Source organism: Myotis yumanensis, unplaced genomic scaffold (genome assembly GCF_028538775.1).
Source record: "Myotis yumanensis isolate MYYU_CA2020_CCGP unplaced genomic scaffold, mMyoYum1.0.hap1 SCAF_3, whole genome shotgun sequence".
Taxonomy (NCBI): domain Eukaryota; kingdom Metazoa; phylum Chordata; class Mammalia; order Chiroptera; family Vespertilionidae; genus Myotis; species Myotis yumanensis.
In genome coordinates this window covers 161,908,853-161,922,233 of record NW_027223754.1, presented here as the reverse complement: position 1 = coordinate 161,922,233, position 13,381 = coordinate 161,908,853, and the positions used below count along the sequence as shown (strand labels likewise).

Sequence of the window (13,381 nt, the reverse complement as noted above, 5' to 3'; positions counted from 1 at the left end):
GAGAATAGCCTAGATTCAAACACCACCAGTTTTTCAGTATAAGTCCCGCCTCTTACCTTTTTCTCATCCTCATCTGCAGCTTTCTTGAATTCATGTTCAAAGGAGCTAGCTAGTTCATTGAAGAGTCCCACCTCCTCACAGTTCTTCAGGAATCTAGTTGGAGTAGGAGTTTGATCTGTAGACATGAAAAGAAAGGAAATTCTATTTTAGTTTTGACCTAAAATTAAAACTTGAGAGTATGTAGAGAGCACATTTTATTCTTCTCTTTGGAGAGAGTCTCGGTGTTAGGGCGAATTTGCTTTTATGGATCTCCAGTAGGTGAAGGCTGGTGCTAGGCCACCAGAGGGTGTCTGTGCTGTGTTGCCTCAAGGCCAGCAGAGGGAAGACAGAACAATGTTTTGTTGTGTGACTATCCACGTAACCATCTTTCTCCCAGAGGCTGGTCTTACCTACCTCACCCCCAAACAAAACCAAACCACCCACCCAGGTGAAGTTTGTGAAACCTCCAGATTTGAAAATCAAGTATAGCTAAGCGACATTTTCTCTTTAAACTTACTCCCTGCGAGGTCTGAATTGAGCAGTTATAAGCAGATGAATGTTAACATCTGATGAGGAGAAGAAACCGAGGCTCAGGTGGTTGAGTTTGTTTGCTAACGCTACCAAATTAGAAATGGTGCATTGCCTTTCAGTGGTCATACAAAATAAATTTAACCCTGAGGTAAGGGTCTGCTACGTTCTTAAGGCATTCCAGGCAGATCTAGGGGCGAGGGAACAAGACAGCAAGATCATGAGCTAGAAAAGGAAACTGCAAACAATAGAACAGAAACCTGGGCCCAGAGCAAATTCCGGAAACCAGGATATTTGGATTTAGATTTGCCAGCCAAAATATCCTCTTAGGGGCTGCACAAATCTTTCCTCAACACAGTGCCTCTCTACCCTTGGGAAGAGGAAGGCTCTCCATAACCCATGGCAACTTTTCAAGCAACCTGAATTTTATTTATTTATTTATTTATTTATTTAAAAAAAATGTTTAAACCTGTTTTGTTTTTTTTTAATATTTTTATTGATTTCAAAGAGGAAGGGAGAGGGAGAGAGAGATAGAAACATCAATGATGAGAAAATTATTGATCGGCTGCCTCCTGCAAGCTCCCTACTAGGGATCGAGCCTGCAACCCAGGCATGTGCCTTGGACCAGAATCGACCGGACCCTTCAGTCCGCAGGCCAACGCTCTATCCACTGAGCCAAACCAGCTAGGGCCAAGCAACATGAATTTTAGATCTGAACTTCTCTCTCCCCATTCTGTTTTTCTAGTTTTTCTCTTAGGTCAGCTGAATCTTGTTCCCTTATCCTAACTCTTTTAGATATTTTTCCTTGACATGATAGTTACCTCATGGATTCATCTCATACCCCAAACCACTAGGTTGAATGATAGAAATAGAACAATGTTTAAATAATATTTTAAGAAGTGACACCTGGTATTAAAATTGCTCCTTCTAGCATGATCGATTGGGAATAATTCAGTGGGATATTCCATGGAAACAACATAATTTTAAAAAATTTTAAACAAAACCTCTTCTGAATCAGAGTGTTTGGAAAAGTTACCACTACCTCCCAAAATAGTTTTAAAAGCTTCTCTGGCAGCTTTGGTTGGCCAACGATAAAGCCACTTTCCCTCCATCCCCGGGTGAGTAGAGGTAATATCATCCTTTAGGCTTAGAGAGCACTTCAGTAAGGACACACAAAAAATTACCACTCAAGTGAACCAGGATGGGGCAGCTAAGGGCATGGCTATGGCAGAAGAGGGCCTTTGGATCTCTGATCTGAGGCTCATACAAACTTCTTCCATTTCTGAACAATGTATAAGAAAATGTATAAGAAAACCCTTAACCTGCTCTGATAATTCTGAAGCAATCAACAAGTGTTTACTGAGTACTTTTTCACTTTTGGTGCTACATGCATACATTTGTGTAGAAATCTGGGGGAGAAGAGAAATAGGAATATAGGAGTTTTGCCCAAATATAAAACATGGCTCTTGCCCTAGAGAATAAGAGAATGCTTTCTAGATGAGGAAATAAAATAATTATACATAAATAACATCATAGTATACAAAAATCATGTGCAGTAGAGAATAAAATTATTGCAGAAATTAAATAAAGATAAATTAATGACAGAGTAGTTAGGAGGTTTCTAGAAGCACGACTTGAGTTGGGCCTTAAAGAATGGCTTTAGATGGTAAGGTGGGTGAAGGCGCAGAGAGAGGCAGGACGCGGGCACCATGTATAGATGAGGAGAAAAAGGTAGGTCTAGGTCAAAGGATAATCATGTTAGGTACATAAGTTGTATATAAAGTTGGGCAGGTACCATGGGGCTAGGTTATAGAAGGTCTGAAAATCCAAGTATGAATAGCCTTAAAGTAAGAGAAAATGGGAAAATAATAATAGATTTTGCGTGGAGGAGAAGAATTTAAGGAAGATCGGCTTTTCAATAGAATGAAGATAGATTATAATAAGAGAGTAGTCAAGGAGAGAGAGACCAGCTAGGAGACTATGGAGGAATTCAAGCATAATGAGGGTGGTGGCAGGAAGAGCAGGACGGAACAGAACAGAGAGAATCTGAAGAGAAAACTACAACGACTCAAAATTTTGCGAATATCATCACTGAATAACAAAGAAAAAGAAGTAGGTTTAGGGGACAAAGATAAATTTGGTCGTTGACTTGAAGATTTGAATGACAGAAAGCCAGCAAGTCAACTGTTCAATTAGGGTTGGAATACATGTGAGACACCAGGTCATAATTCACAGATATGAGAATTAGCAGCCTAGACAGAATAGCTGAAGTTATGTGCAACGGGATGAGCATTCCAGAACAGCATGCAAAAAATAACAGAAATCACTTTCTCTCCTTGGGACTGTTCTGTATCAATTTCTCACCACTCCTAGAGACTCAGCATAGGCATTTACACCATTTCTAATAACCTCTCCAACTTGATAACCTTGCCTCAAATTTACCTCTTTCATAAACTGTCTATGATTAATTCAATTTAATATTAATTCTCTTAGTATTTTTATTGTTTGTATTATTCACTTATATTAGACTACAAATACTAAAATTATTTTCGTGAATACATGACCTGACTTAATAAATTTAAATATGTTACCTGAATATATGTTAAATCCTATAGTTACTCTTTCCTCTAAAACCTCCACTAGCTTTCTTCTTTTTTAAATTTACATTTTTATTTATTGATGAGAGAGAGAGAGAGAGAGAGAGAGAAACATCAATTTGTTGTTCCACTTATGTATGCATTCATTGGTTGCTTCTTGTAAGTGCCCTGACTGGGGATCAAACCCGAAACTTTGGCATATTGGGACAACATTCTAACCAGCTGAGCTATCCAGCCAGGGCTCCCCTGAGCTTTCTTAAGGATCATTAATGATATCCACTCATGTCCTTTTTCAGGAATTACAAGCTCCTAGCAAAGTAGATATTCAGTCAATAAGAAATAGGAGGTCTGTAAGGGCAAATCCCTTTCTTCATGTATAGAAGCATGGAGAGAGGTTAAATACTGAGGTAAGCTTGCTTAACTCAGGCTAACTCAGAACCCCCTCATGGCATCGAAAGAAAAAGCCCACTTTGGTTTGTATGCCTGTCTCGTTGAAAATGGCACAACAGAACTGCTGCTGCACGGTTTGAGAGAGGTTGCTGAGAATGGTCCCTAGAGATGGCATATGTAAGCAAGACAAACTCTAAAACAACCAGTGAGAGGTTCCAGGTCACCCAAATTGGCACAGAAAAGTCCCATTGACAAATGTCTTGTTTGAACTTTGGAAATGTGCCCTCAATGGTGTCTGGGTTCACAAGGGAAGCTGAATTTACGAACTGACAATCTGTCTGCTTGGGGAAAACTGACACCCAGTGGATGAGAAGCAGCCAGACGAGGGCGGCTTCCCTGCTTTTGTTCACCCCTTCATTATGGGTAGGGAGAAATGTCAAAGGCGTCTTCTGTCTATAAATCTTCCAAAGTCTTAATAAAAAGAAGGCAAGGAGGAAATAGACTGAAAAAAGCTAAGATAAAACCTTAACACACCTACCCTCAAAAACCAAAGAACCCAATCTTGTATTAAAAATAGAGAGTAGAGGGCACAATAGAAACTTGGGAGCTTTTAGTGTTCCTTTTTCCTGATTAATGCAGATCACATAAGGGTTCTTAATGGGAGAAGGGGAGTATAGCTCCCAGTACATCTGGTCCCTGGTATTAATCTTAACTGTCTGGTGATATCAAGGCACGTGGCTGCTGGGGTAAAAAGTACCTGCAATGATGACTGAGTCAGTTCGGGCTGGGCCAAATTTCAATGTCATCTCATGCTTGTGTTTATGAACTGCCAGGTGGTCCTCGTTTGTAAATCTCTGAAACGAAACAGAAATGGAGATGTGTAAAAAAAACAACACTTCAGTGCCCTTTTAAAATGTCCTACCAAACATCCTGTGATAAGGTTGGTTGCTGGAAAGAGGGATTTGAACAGGGAATGGGAAGGAGGAAAAAACTGGAAGTGATAGGAAAGGAGAGGTGATAGATTTAAAAAGAGAAAATAGGGAGGAGAAAAAGAGGCACTATAAAGCTGGGAGGAAAGAGGAAGGGGAAGAGTGTAGCACCAACTGCTCTGTAATATTAGGTCCAAATGAGAGAAATGGACAGATTGTTGCTAAAGTGGGATCCAGGCAGGAGGCTTCAAATGAAAAAAAAAAACACACATTAAGGCAAACTCATAGTGAACAAGGGGAAAATAATTTTTAATAATAATAATAAAGAGAGAAGGGAAAGGCTGGGCACTCACTGGTCATCACAAAAATAGGAAGTTCAGAATTAAGCTCTCCATGGTAGGGCTGAAATGGACTATTTATGCGGGGGCTAACAGGGAGATAAATTATGCAGGATTAGGAGAACCATTTAACTTCCTGGCCCCCACAATGCTGCAGCAGGAGCCTGCCCAGCTATTTGGCTCAGGGTTTTAATGAGTCAGGATGGAGCTGTAGAGGACAGAGGCCCAATGGCCAGCGGTAATGGCACACACCAGCCCCATTGGCCAAATGCTGTCTCCCCTCATTGGGCAGCCCGCCTGGGCTCCATGAGCCATAAAGGGGCCAGTACTATGCTGCTGGCTATGGAATGGCAGAATAAAAATGCAAGCAGAATTTTTTTTGTTAGGGTAGGGAGAAGCCAGCAGGCAAGATGAGGGGAAGGGAAAAGAAGATGGTGTAGAGATTTTATTTATTTAGGGGTTTGGGTGAAAGGACAATGAAAAGGTGAGGCTAGGTCTGCCTCAGTTTATGACTAAATAAGACAGGGTTACTGGACAATAATTTATGCTCGGATCTGTTCTTTAAAAGGGGGAGGTGAAGAGAACAGATGAACAGCAGTAATTCAAAAGACTGATACCCTCAACATTCCTGTTGAGGCTGGCTGGCCATGTCCCTTCATTAAAACACACCTACAACACATAACAGCGTGGACGCTGCAGTTTTTCACAGTTCCTTCACCAGCTAGGCTCTGAAAAATGCTTCTATTTATCTTTTTGTTTCTAAAAAAAATGATTGGTTAGTTCCCTCTTTTCACTCGCTTCATGAAATATCTATTTCCCACCAAACACTATACCTTTAGCCCTCTTTTCCACAGCTCTTCTTCTTTAAATTGATTTTAGAGAAAGAGAGGAAAGGAGAACTATATAGAGAGAAATATCAATTTTTGTTGTTCCACTTATGAATGCATTCATTGGTTGATTCTTGTATGTGCCCTGACCAGGGATCAAACCTGCAATCTTGGCATATCAGGACTCTAACCAACTGAGCTACCCGACCAGAGTCCCCACAGCTCTTCTTGCTTGTAAACTAAACAGAGAGGAGTTGGCCCCATTCCGGCTACTATCAAGTCAAGTAAGCATTACTAAACTGTTTAAGTTCCTTTATTTTACCTGAAAGTAGCTTACCCCAAATTTTCTCTGAGCCCCTATCACAACTAAAGCCAGCTTAAGACCTAAAGTCCACAGGCCTGAGGGACAAAGGGAAATTTCAATTAAAAGTATGAAGGCCCAGGCCGGTGTGGCTCAGTTGGTTGAGCATTGTCCCATGCACCAAGAGGTCACTGGTTCGATTCCCGGTCAGGGCACGTGCCTGGTTTCAGGCTCAATCCCCAGTAGGGGATGTGCAGGAGGCAGCCGATCAATGTTTCTCTCTAACATTGGTCTCTCTCTCTCTCTCTTCCTCCCTTCCCCTTCCTCTCTCTCTAAAAAAAATAAAAATAAATAAATAAATAAATAAATAAATAAATAAAAGTATGAAGAACTAAGAAGTAAAATAGTCAAAAGAAGAATGTCTTAGTGGTTTCCAGTGAATTAAGTGTGGGGAAATTTAGCCAAGAGCTTTCATGTTCTCTACTAGTTGGTTAACCCTAGGCAAGAACTTTTTCCAACACAGCTTTTTCCTTAAGGAAAAAAGGATGGGGTAGGGTGAGAAAGGAAGGCATAACAGTCTGTTACCCAGGGGTATGATATTTGTTGGTTAAACAAGTCACTGAGACTGCCAAGTGGTTGGTAAAAGGAAATGAGGAGAATCTAGTCTACAATGGAGAAAAAGCATCATTTTGGAGGGAAAAGAATAGTAGTGAATTAGACAGGGGTATAAATTTTCAAAATGCACTGGAAATGTTGCAACAATCTTTTTCAAAAGTACGTTTATAAATTCTTCAAGAAAATTTCATGTAGGTAGCTTGGAAAATTCTGCACAATGTTCTAGAATCTAGAAGACTAACTTTCAAACAGAAAGTATTTTTCTATTATCAGAAATATAGTTTGCTCAAAACTGAGCAGAGAGAAAGATTTTAAACCTCCATCAGGCTTTGCTCTGGTTAGGATTGTTTAATATTTTAAAAAGCAACTCCCCTTCTGTTACAACTTTGCTGCACAGTCCTGACTTGTTTTGTTTGTCCTCTAGTTCTTGTTCCTCTTTGTTGCACCCTCGCTCCCTTCTATGACATCCTTTTCCCTATTGAACTATTTATTTTTTCCCAAATCAAAAGTTGGGGCTGAAGAGAACTAAAAGTGGCTGAAGAGAACTCCCACCATTAGAATGTCAGAGGGTTTGATAACTGTGAAAATGGATAGGAAAAAAAAATTCCATCTTAATTCTCACTAAACTCTAACTGAAATCTAACATGCCTAATTCATAATAGCAATCACACATATTTTCATATCACATTACAGCTATTAAAAATCTCAAAATGTCCTTTATACTCATCACTACTTTGAAATTATGATAGTCACAAGAACTACCATTAGAACTTGCTATTTACCATAATGGATTAATAAAAAAGCATATATATTACATTATAAAATATTAAAAAAACTTTTTTGACAACTATATTTCAAAATAATTGGTTTCCTTTGCAGTCCTATGTATTATACTTTATTAATTTTAAAACATGATTTTGAGAAGGGGTCCATGGGCTTCACCAAACTCCCAAAGCGGGTCATGACACCAGAGAAGAATCCCTGATTACAGCAGGTGGTGTACTTCAGAGGAAGAGCAGCCAAATGGGCTGAATTTTACAAGGCAGGGCTTCAGTCATCTCTCTCTCTATTTCTTTCTATTTAAAACTTTTTTTAAAAAAATCTATTTTAGAGAGACAGAAATAGAAAGAGAAACACAGATTTGTTGTTCCACTTATTTATGCATTTATTGGTTCATTCTTGTATGTGCCCTGACTGTGAATCGAACCTACAATCTTGGGGTATCTGGATGCTGCTCTAACCAGCTGAGCTATTCTGCCAGGGCTCTTTGATATTTCTAACACAATTCTTGTATGGCTAGAGTAGGAAGTGGAGAATAAAAGTTTACTTAAGCTTTTTATCGCCCTAGCCGGTTTGGCTCAGTGGATAGAGCGTTGGCCTGTGGACTGAAGGGTCCCAGGTACGATTCTGGCCAAGGGCACATACCTGGGTTGCGGGCTCGATCCCCAGTGGGGGACGTGCAAGAGGCAGCCAATCAATGATTCTCTCTCATCATTGATGTTTCTATCTCTCTATCCCTCTCCCTTCCTCTCTAAAATCAATATATATATATATATATATATATATATATATATATATATATAAAAAATAAAGCTTTTTATCAAAGTGAATGTCAATTTGGCCATTATTCCATTGTTCCTTATATTCCCTCTCATGTATTTAGAGTTAATTCTTTTTTTAAAAAAATATATTTTATTGATTTTTTACAGAGAGGAAGGGAGAGAGATAGAGAGCCAGAAACATCGATGAGAGAGAAACATCGATCAGCCGCCTCCTGCACAACTCCCACTGGGGATGTGCCTGCAGCCCAGATACATGCCCTTGACCGGAATCGAACCTGGGACCTTTCAGTCCGCAGGCTCTATCCACTGAGCCAAACCAGTTTCGGCCAGAATTAATTCTTAATGATTCTCTAGATTAGTCTTGAACTGCATGCCTAGGAAACTATCCCTCTGTAAGCAAATTCTCAAAATACCTAAAATTATTAGGTGATGAAAATTTTGGTTTTTTAAAATATAGATTATTCTATTGAATTAAAATGAGTGGAGGAGCTCTCCCCAAAATTTCCTTTTTGAATTATTGGCTATTTAAAAATCTAGCTGTCCCATTTGTTAATACCTTTGTTAATGGGTCTTCCTTTGTTGTTTGGTTTTACCTATGACTAAGGTTTTGGCAAAGAGCCACTCAGGGAATTCTGGTTGTAGGGCAAACAATGATAATTTTCAGTAAATGTGTAGAAATTTCCAAGACACAGAAGGTGGGCATCATTCAAAATGAGGACTGAAGAATTTGAGTCACACAGAATCAGGAGAAGGCAGTTTATATGCCTTAAGAGAAGATTTATATGGTAACACAAGAATAGAATCTTTTAGTTTGTTAATCCTCATCTGAGGATATGTTTCCATTGATTTTTTTGAGGGAGTGGAAGAGAGAGGGAAAGATAGAGAGAAATATTGATGTGAGAGAAACATATAGATTGGTTGCTTTGCATGGGCCCCGAACAGGGCCCAGGCCAGGGAGGAACCTGCTACCAAGATATGTGCCCTTGATTGGAATTGAATCTGGGACCCTTCGGTCCACCTGCCGATGCTCTATCCACTGAGCCAAACCGGCTAGGGCTTACTTCTACCTTTTAATGTGGCTTCTAGATAATTTGAAATTGCATATGTGGCTTGCATTTTACTTCCTTTGAACAGCTCTGATCTAAATAATATGCCCAGAGATCTGACAGGAATTTTAATTTTATGCCAATCTTGAATCTTTCCCCCTAATCTCATTTTCCCTAAATGCTGTTTATATTATACTAAAGGCCCGGTGCACGACATCCGTGCTCTTGGGGGTGGGAGTGGGTGTCCCACAGCCCAACCTGTGCCCTCTTGCAGTCCAGGCCCGTTGGCGGACATCTCCCAAGGGGTCCTAAGCGCTGCTGTGGAAGTGGGAGAGGTTCCCTCCACCGCCACTGAGCTTGCCAGCTGTGAGCCCACTGGCGAGCCCGGCTTCTGGCTGAGCAGCGCTCCCCCTGTGGGAGCACACTGACCACCAGGGGGCAGCTCCTGCGTTGAGCGCCTGCCCCCTGGTGGTCAGTGCGCATCACAGCGACTGGTCGTTCTGCCGTTCGGTCGATTTGCATATTAGCCTTTTATTATATAGGATGGCACTGGCTCTCAACCAGGGGCAACTTCACCCCCAGGGGACATTTGGCAATGGTTGGGGACATTTTTGCTTGTCACAAGTGGGGAGATACTACTGATTTCTAGAGGGTAGAGGCCTGGGATACTGATAAATACTCTACAATGCATAGGACAGCTCACCAAAACAAATGATCTGACTCAAAATATCAATTGTGTCTTTGTTGAGAAACCCTGCTACAGGGTAACAGGGAAAGGAAGAAAGAAACAACAACAAAAAAGGCTGTTTTTTCGTTATCCTCGCCAAACTGCCAACACATGTTTTTGGATCTGAATCTTGGAAAGAAAAAAACAGGCAGAAAACTTCCAACCTCACTTTATAAAATGGCTGATGTATTACAAGATCTGCAAATACTTAGGGAAATTAGGAAGATGGAGACAGAAGGCACTACAATTGGGAGAAGAACAGATTAAATGAAATTCTCATGTACTGCCTTGTTAGTAACAAAGAGATAAAACAGAAGAAGTAAATCAAAACAACTTTGGCTACTTCAGATTTTCACACCCCAACGGAGAAAAAAATTAGTGAAAAAAGAGATTTTCTTAGTTTAAGAAATGTTAAGCATAAAATGGAATATCAGGGCTATGAGGAAGTCAATCTGAAAACTGGTGTTAGTTGCAGAATGGGCAGGGAAAGTATAGTTTTTTTTTTTTAAAGAACAGTTTATTGATTTTTGGAGAGAGAGGAAGGGAGAGGGGGAGAGAGAAACATCAAAGCGAGAGTGCAAGACCATAGGCTGCCTCCTGAATGCCCCACACTGAGGATTGAGACCACAACACAGACATGCACCAACAGGAAATTAAACTGCTGTCAGGGAATTGAACCAACAACCTCTTGCTGCACAGGATGACACCCAACCAACTGAGCCAGAGCAGGGAAAGCATAGTTTCTTATTATCAACTAGAGTCCTGGTGCATGAAAATTCATGCACTGGAGTCGGGGTCCCTCAGCCCGGCCTGTCCCCTCTCACAGTCCGGGAGCCCTCAGGGGCGGGAGGTGACTCGGCGATCAGGGGAAGGCAATGCCCCATCACACCTCTGCTGTTGCCACTGCCGGCAGCACAAGCCTCGGCCGGCCCTGGTTACCTGAGCCTCGGGTGGCCCTGTGTGGCTGCGCAGCTGCCATCCAAGGCTTGCCTGCGCTTCAGGCTGGCCCTGGGTGGCTGGGGGGCTGAGGCGACTGGGGGTCTCCGGAGGCAGGCCCAGCCGTGCTGCGCACCTGCCGCCCTGGCAGGGCTGAGGGGACTGGGTGCCACCATCTTGTGGCTGTGGGCGCCACCATATTTGGGGGTGGGGCAGTCAATTAACATATTCCCTCCTTATTGGCTGTGGGCGCCACCATCTTTGCGACAGCATGAGGGTCAGTTAGCATATTCCCTCTTTATTAGATAGAATTTTCCATGGCATGCCCTGGCCAGTGTGCTCAGTGGTTAGAGAGTTGGCCTGCACACTGAAGGGTCACAGGTTTGATTCCCAGTGAAGGGCATGTACCTGGGTTGCACATTTTTTAAAAAATGTTTAAAATGTACTTTTATAGATCACTGATAAATCCAGGAACACACAATTTTAACATAAATGCTATGAAAATAGTAGACAGTATCACTCTCAGCTTAGACAAAATGAGTATCTTGTCTTCCTTCTTATCATGGGAGTGCTGGTATGTCATGGGGGAGGTATGCAGAAAATCTCACATGCTTGTGACATTATCACATGGGTTGCATGTTTGATCCCCGGCCGTGGTCGGGCACATGTGGAAGGCAATTGATCGATGAGTCTCTCCACATCAATTTTCTCTCTCCCTCACTCTCTCCTTACCTCCCCCACCTTCTACTCTCTCTTAAAATCAATGGGAAAAATACTCTCAGATAAGGATTTAAAAAAAAAAAATCAATGGAAAGAAATATCCTTGGGTGAGGATTAACAAATAACAACAACAACAAAAACAATTTTCCATGGCAGATCTTTAGTCAAACCACCTTCTATTTCTAGGAAGTTTCACTTTCATTCGTCCTTCTGTGATAGAAGAATCTGGAATCCTACCTACCAGCAAACTGACTAAATAAACAGAGTTAAGTAAAGAGTCAGGAATGGCTCTAGCTGGTTTGGCTCGGTGGATAGAGCATGAGACTACGGACTGAAGGGTTGCAGGTTCGATTCCGGTCAGGGGCATATGCCCAGATTGTGGGCTCAATCCCCAGTTGGGGGTGTGCAGGAGGCAGTCGATCAATGATTCTCTCTCATCATTGATGTTTCTATCTCTCTCCCTTCCTCACTGAAATCAATAAAAATATATTTTTTAAAAAAGTTAGGAATGGCTTGAAGAACAAGGATGGTAAGAACTGTAAATCAGGAATACATCTCAATGAATAAAGTCTTAAGATTTTTAATTTTTAAAAATGATGTATTACATATAAAATACAAATCAACAAAAAAATTTTAAAATATATTTCTTTATTGATTTCAGAGAGGAAGGAAGAGGGAGAGAGAGAAACATCAATGATGAGAGAGAATCATTGATTGGCTGCCTACTGCACGCCCGTGACTGAGGATCGAGCCCACAACCCGGGCATGTGCCCTTGGCCGGAATCGAACCTGGGACCCTTCAGTCCGCAGGCCGACACTCTATCCACTGAGCAAAACTGGCTAGGGCATCAACAAAATTTTATATAAGTACACTAGAGGTCCGGTGCATGAATTTGTGTACAGGTGGGGTCCGGCCAGCCCGCCCTGATTGGGCTGGCCGATGAGGGGGGGCTGACCAGGGGCTGGGCTGGCCGGGGGGAGGGGCTGCAGGAGGTTGACTGGCTGGCCACAGTGTGCATCATAGTGACTGGTCATTCCGATCGCTTGTCTTTTATATATATAGATGCCTGGGTAATCAGAACCCAGATCAAAATATGAAAGAGAGCAGAGGGATATGGGCAAAAATAGTAAGGGGATCAAGAGGTACAAATAAGTAAGTCATGGGGATGTAGTATACAGTACAGGGAATAGTTAATAATCCTGTATAATAAAAGGGTAATATGCAAATTGACCCTAACAGCAGAACAACTAGGAACGACCGGTCGCTATGATGCACACTGACCACCAGGGGGCAGATGCTTAATGCAGGAGTTGCCCCCTGGTGGTCAGGGCACTTCCACAGGGGGAGCGTTGCTCAGCCAGAAGCCGGCTCATGGCTGGCCAGCGCAGTGGCAGTGGCGGGAGCCTCTCCTGCCTCCATGGCAGTGCTAAGGATGTCTGACTAACGAGTTAGGCCCACTCCCCGTGGGTGGACATCCCCCGAGGGGTCCCGGACTGTGAGAGGGTGCAGGCTGGGCTGAGAGACCCCCCCCCCCCCCCCGAATGCACGAATTTTCGTACACCGGGCCTCTAGTATCATGATAACTTTGTATGGTGACAGAAGGTAATTAGAATTGTCGTGGTAATCACTTCATAAGGTCTATAGATATGGAATCATTATGTTGTAGAGCTGAAATTAACATACTGTATGCCAACTATACAATAATAATAATAATAAAAAGATCTCTCATGTCCTCAGATTTGTACTAGTTATAACAGTTTATTATATTTCAGAAACCCAAGGTTTTAGAAATATAAACAATAAGTGAAGTTAACAAAATAATTAT

The 13,381-nt window shown here is 41.8% G+C and overlaps 1 protein-coding gene across 7 annotated transcripts in view; it reads right to left on the bottom strand.

Annotated features, from left to right (window-relative positions):
* LOC139007081 (cyclic AMP-dependent transcription factor ATF-7) overlaps nt 1-13,381 on the bottom strand; it is a 109,364-nt gene that overhangs the window by 27,205 nt on the left and 68,778 nt on the right. For 4 of the 7 annotated variants that reach the window (XM_070410105.1, XM_070410107.1, XM_070410106.1 and 1 more), the window contains 2 exons: nt 4,312-4,408; nt 57-175 (listed from right to left, as the gene is read on the bottom strand). In XM_070410105.1, coding sequence (XP_070266206.1) covers nt 57-175; nt 4,312-4,408 — 216 coding nt within the window. The remainder of the gene's footprint in view (nt 1-56; nt 176-4,311; nt 4,409-13,381) is intronic. The other 3 variants (XM_070410109.1, XM_070410104.1, XM_070410103.1) reach the window with 1 other exon arrangement.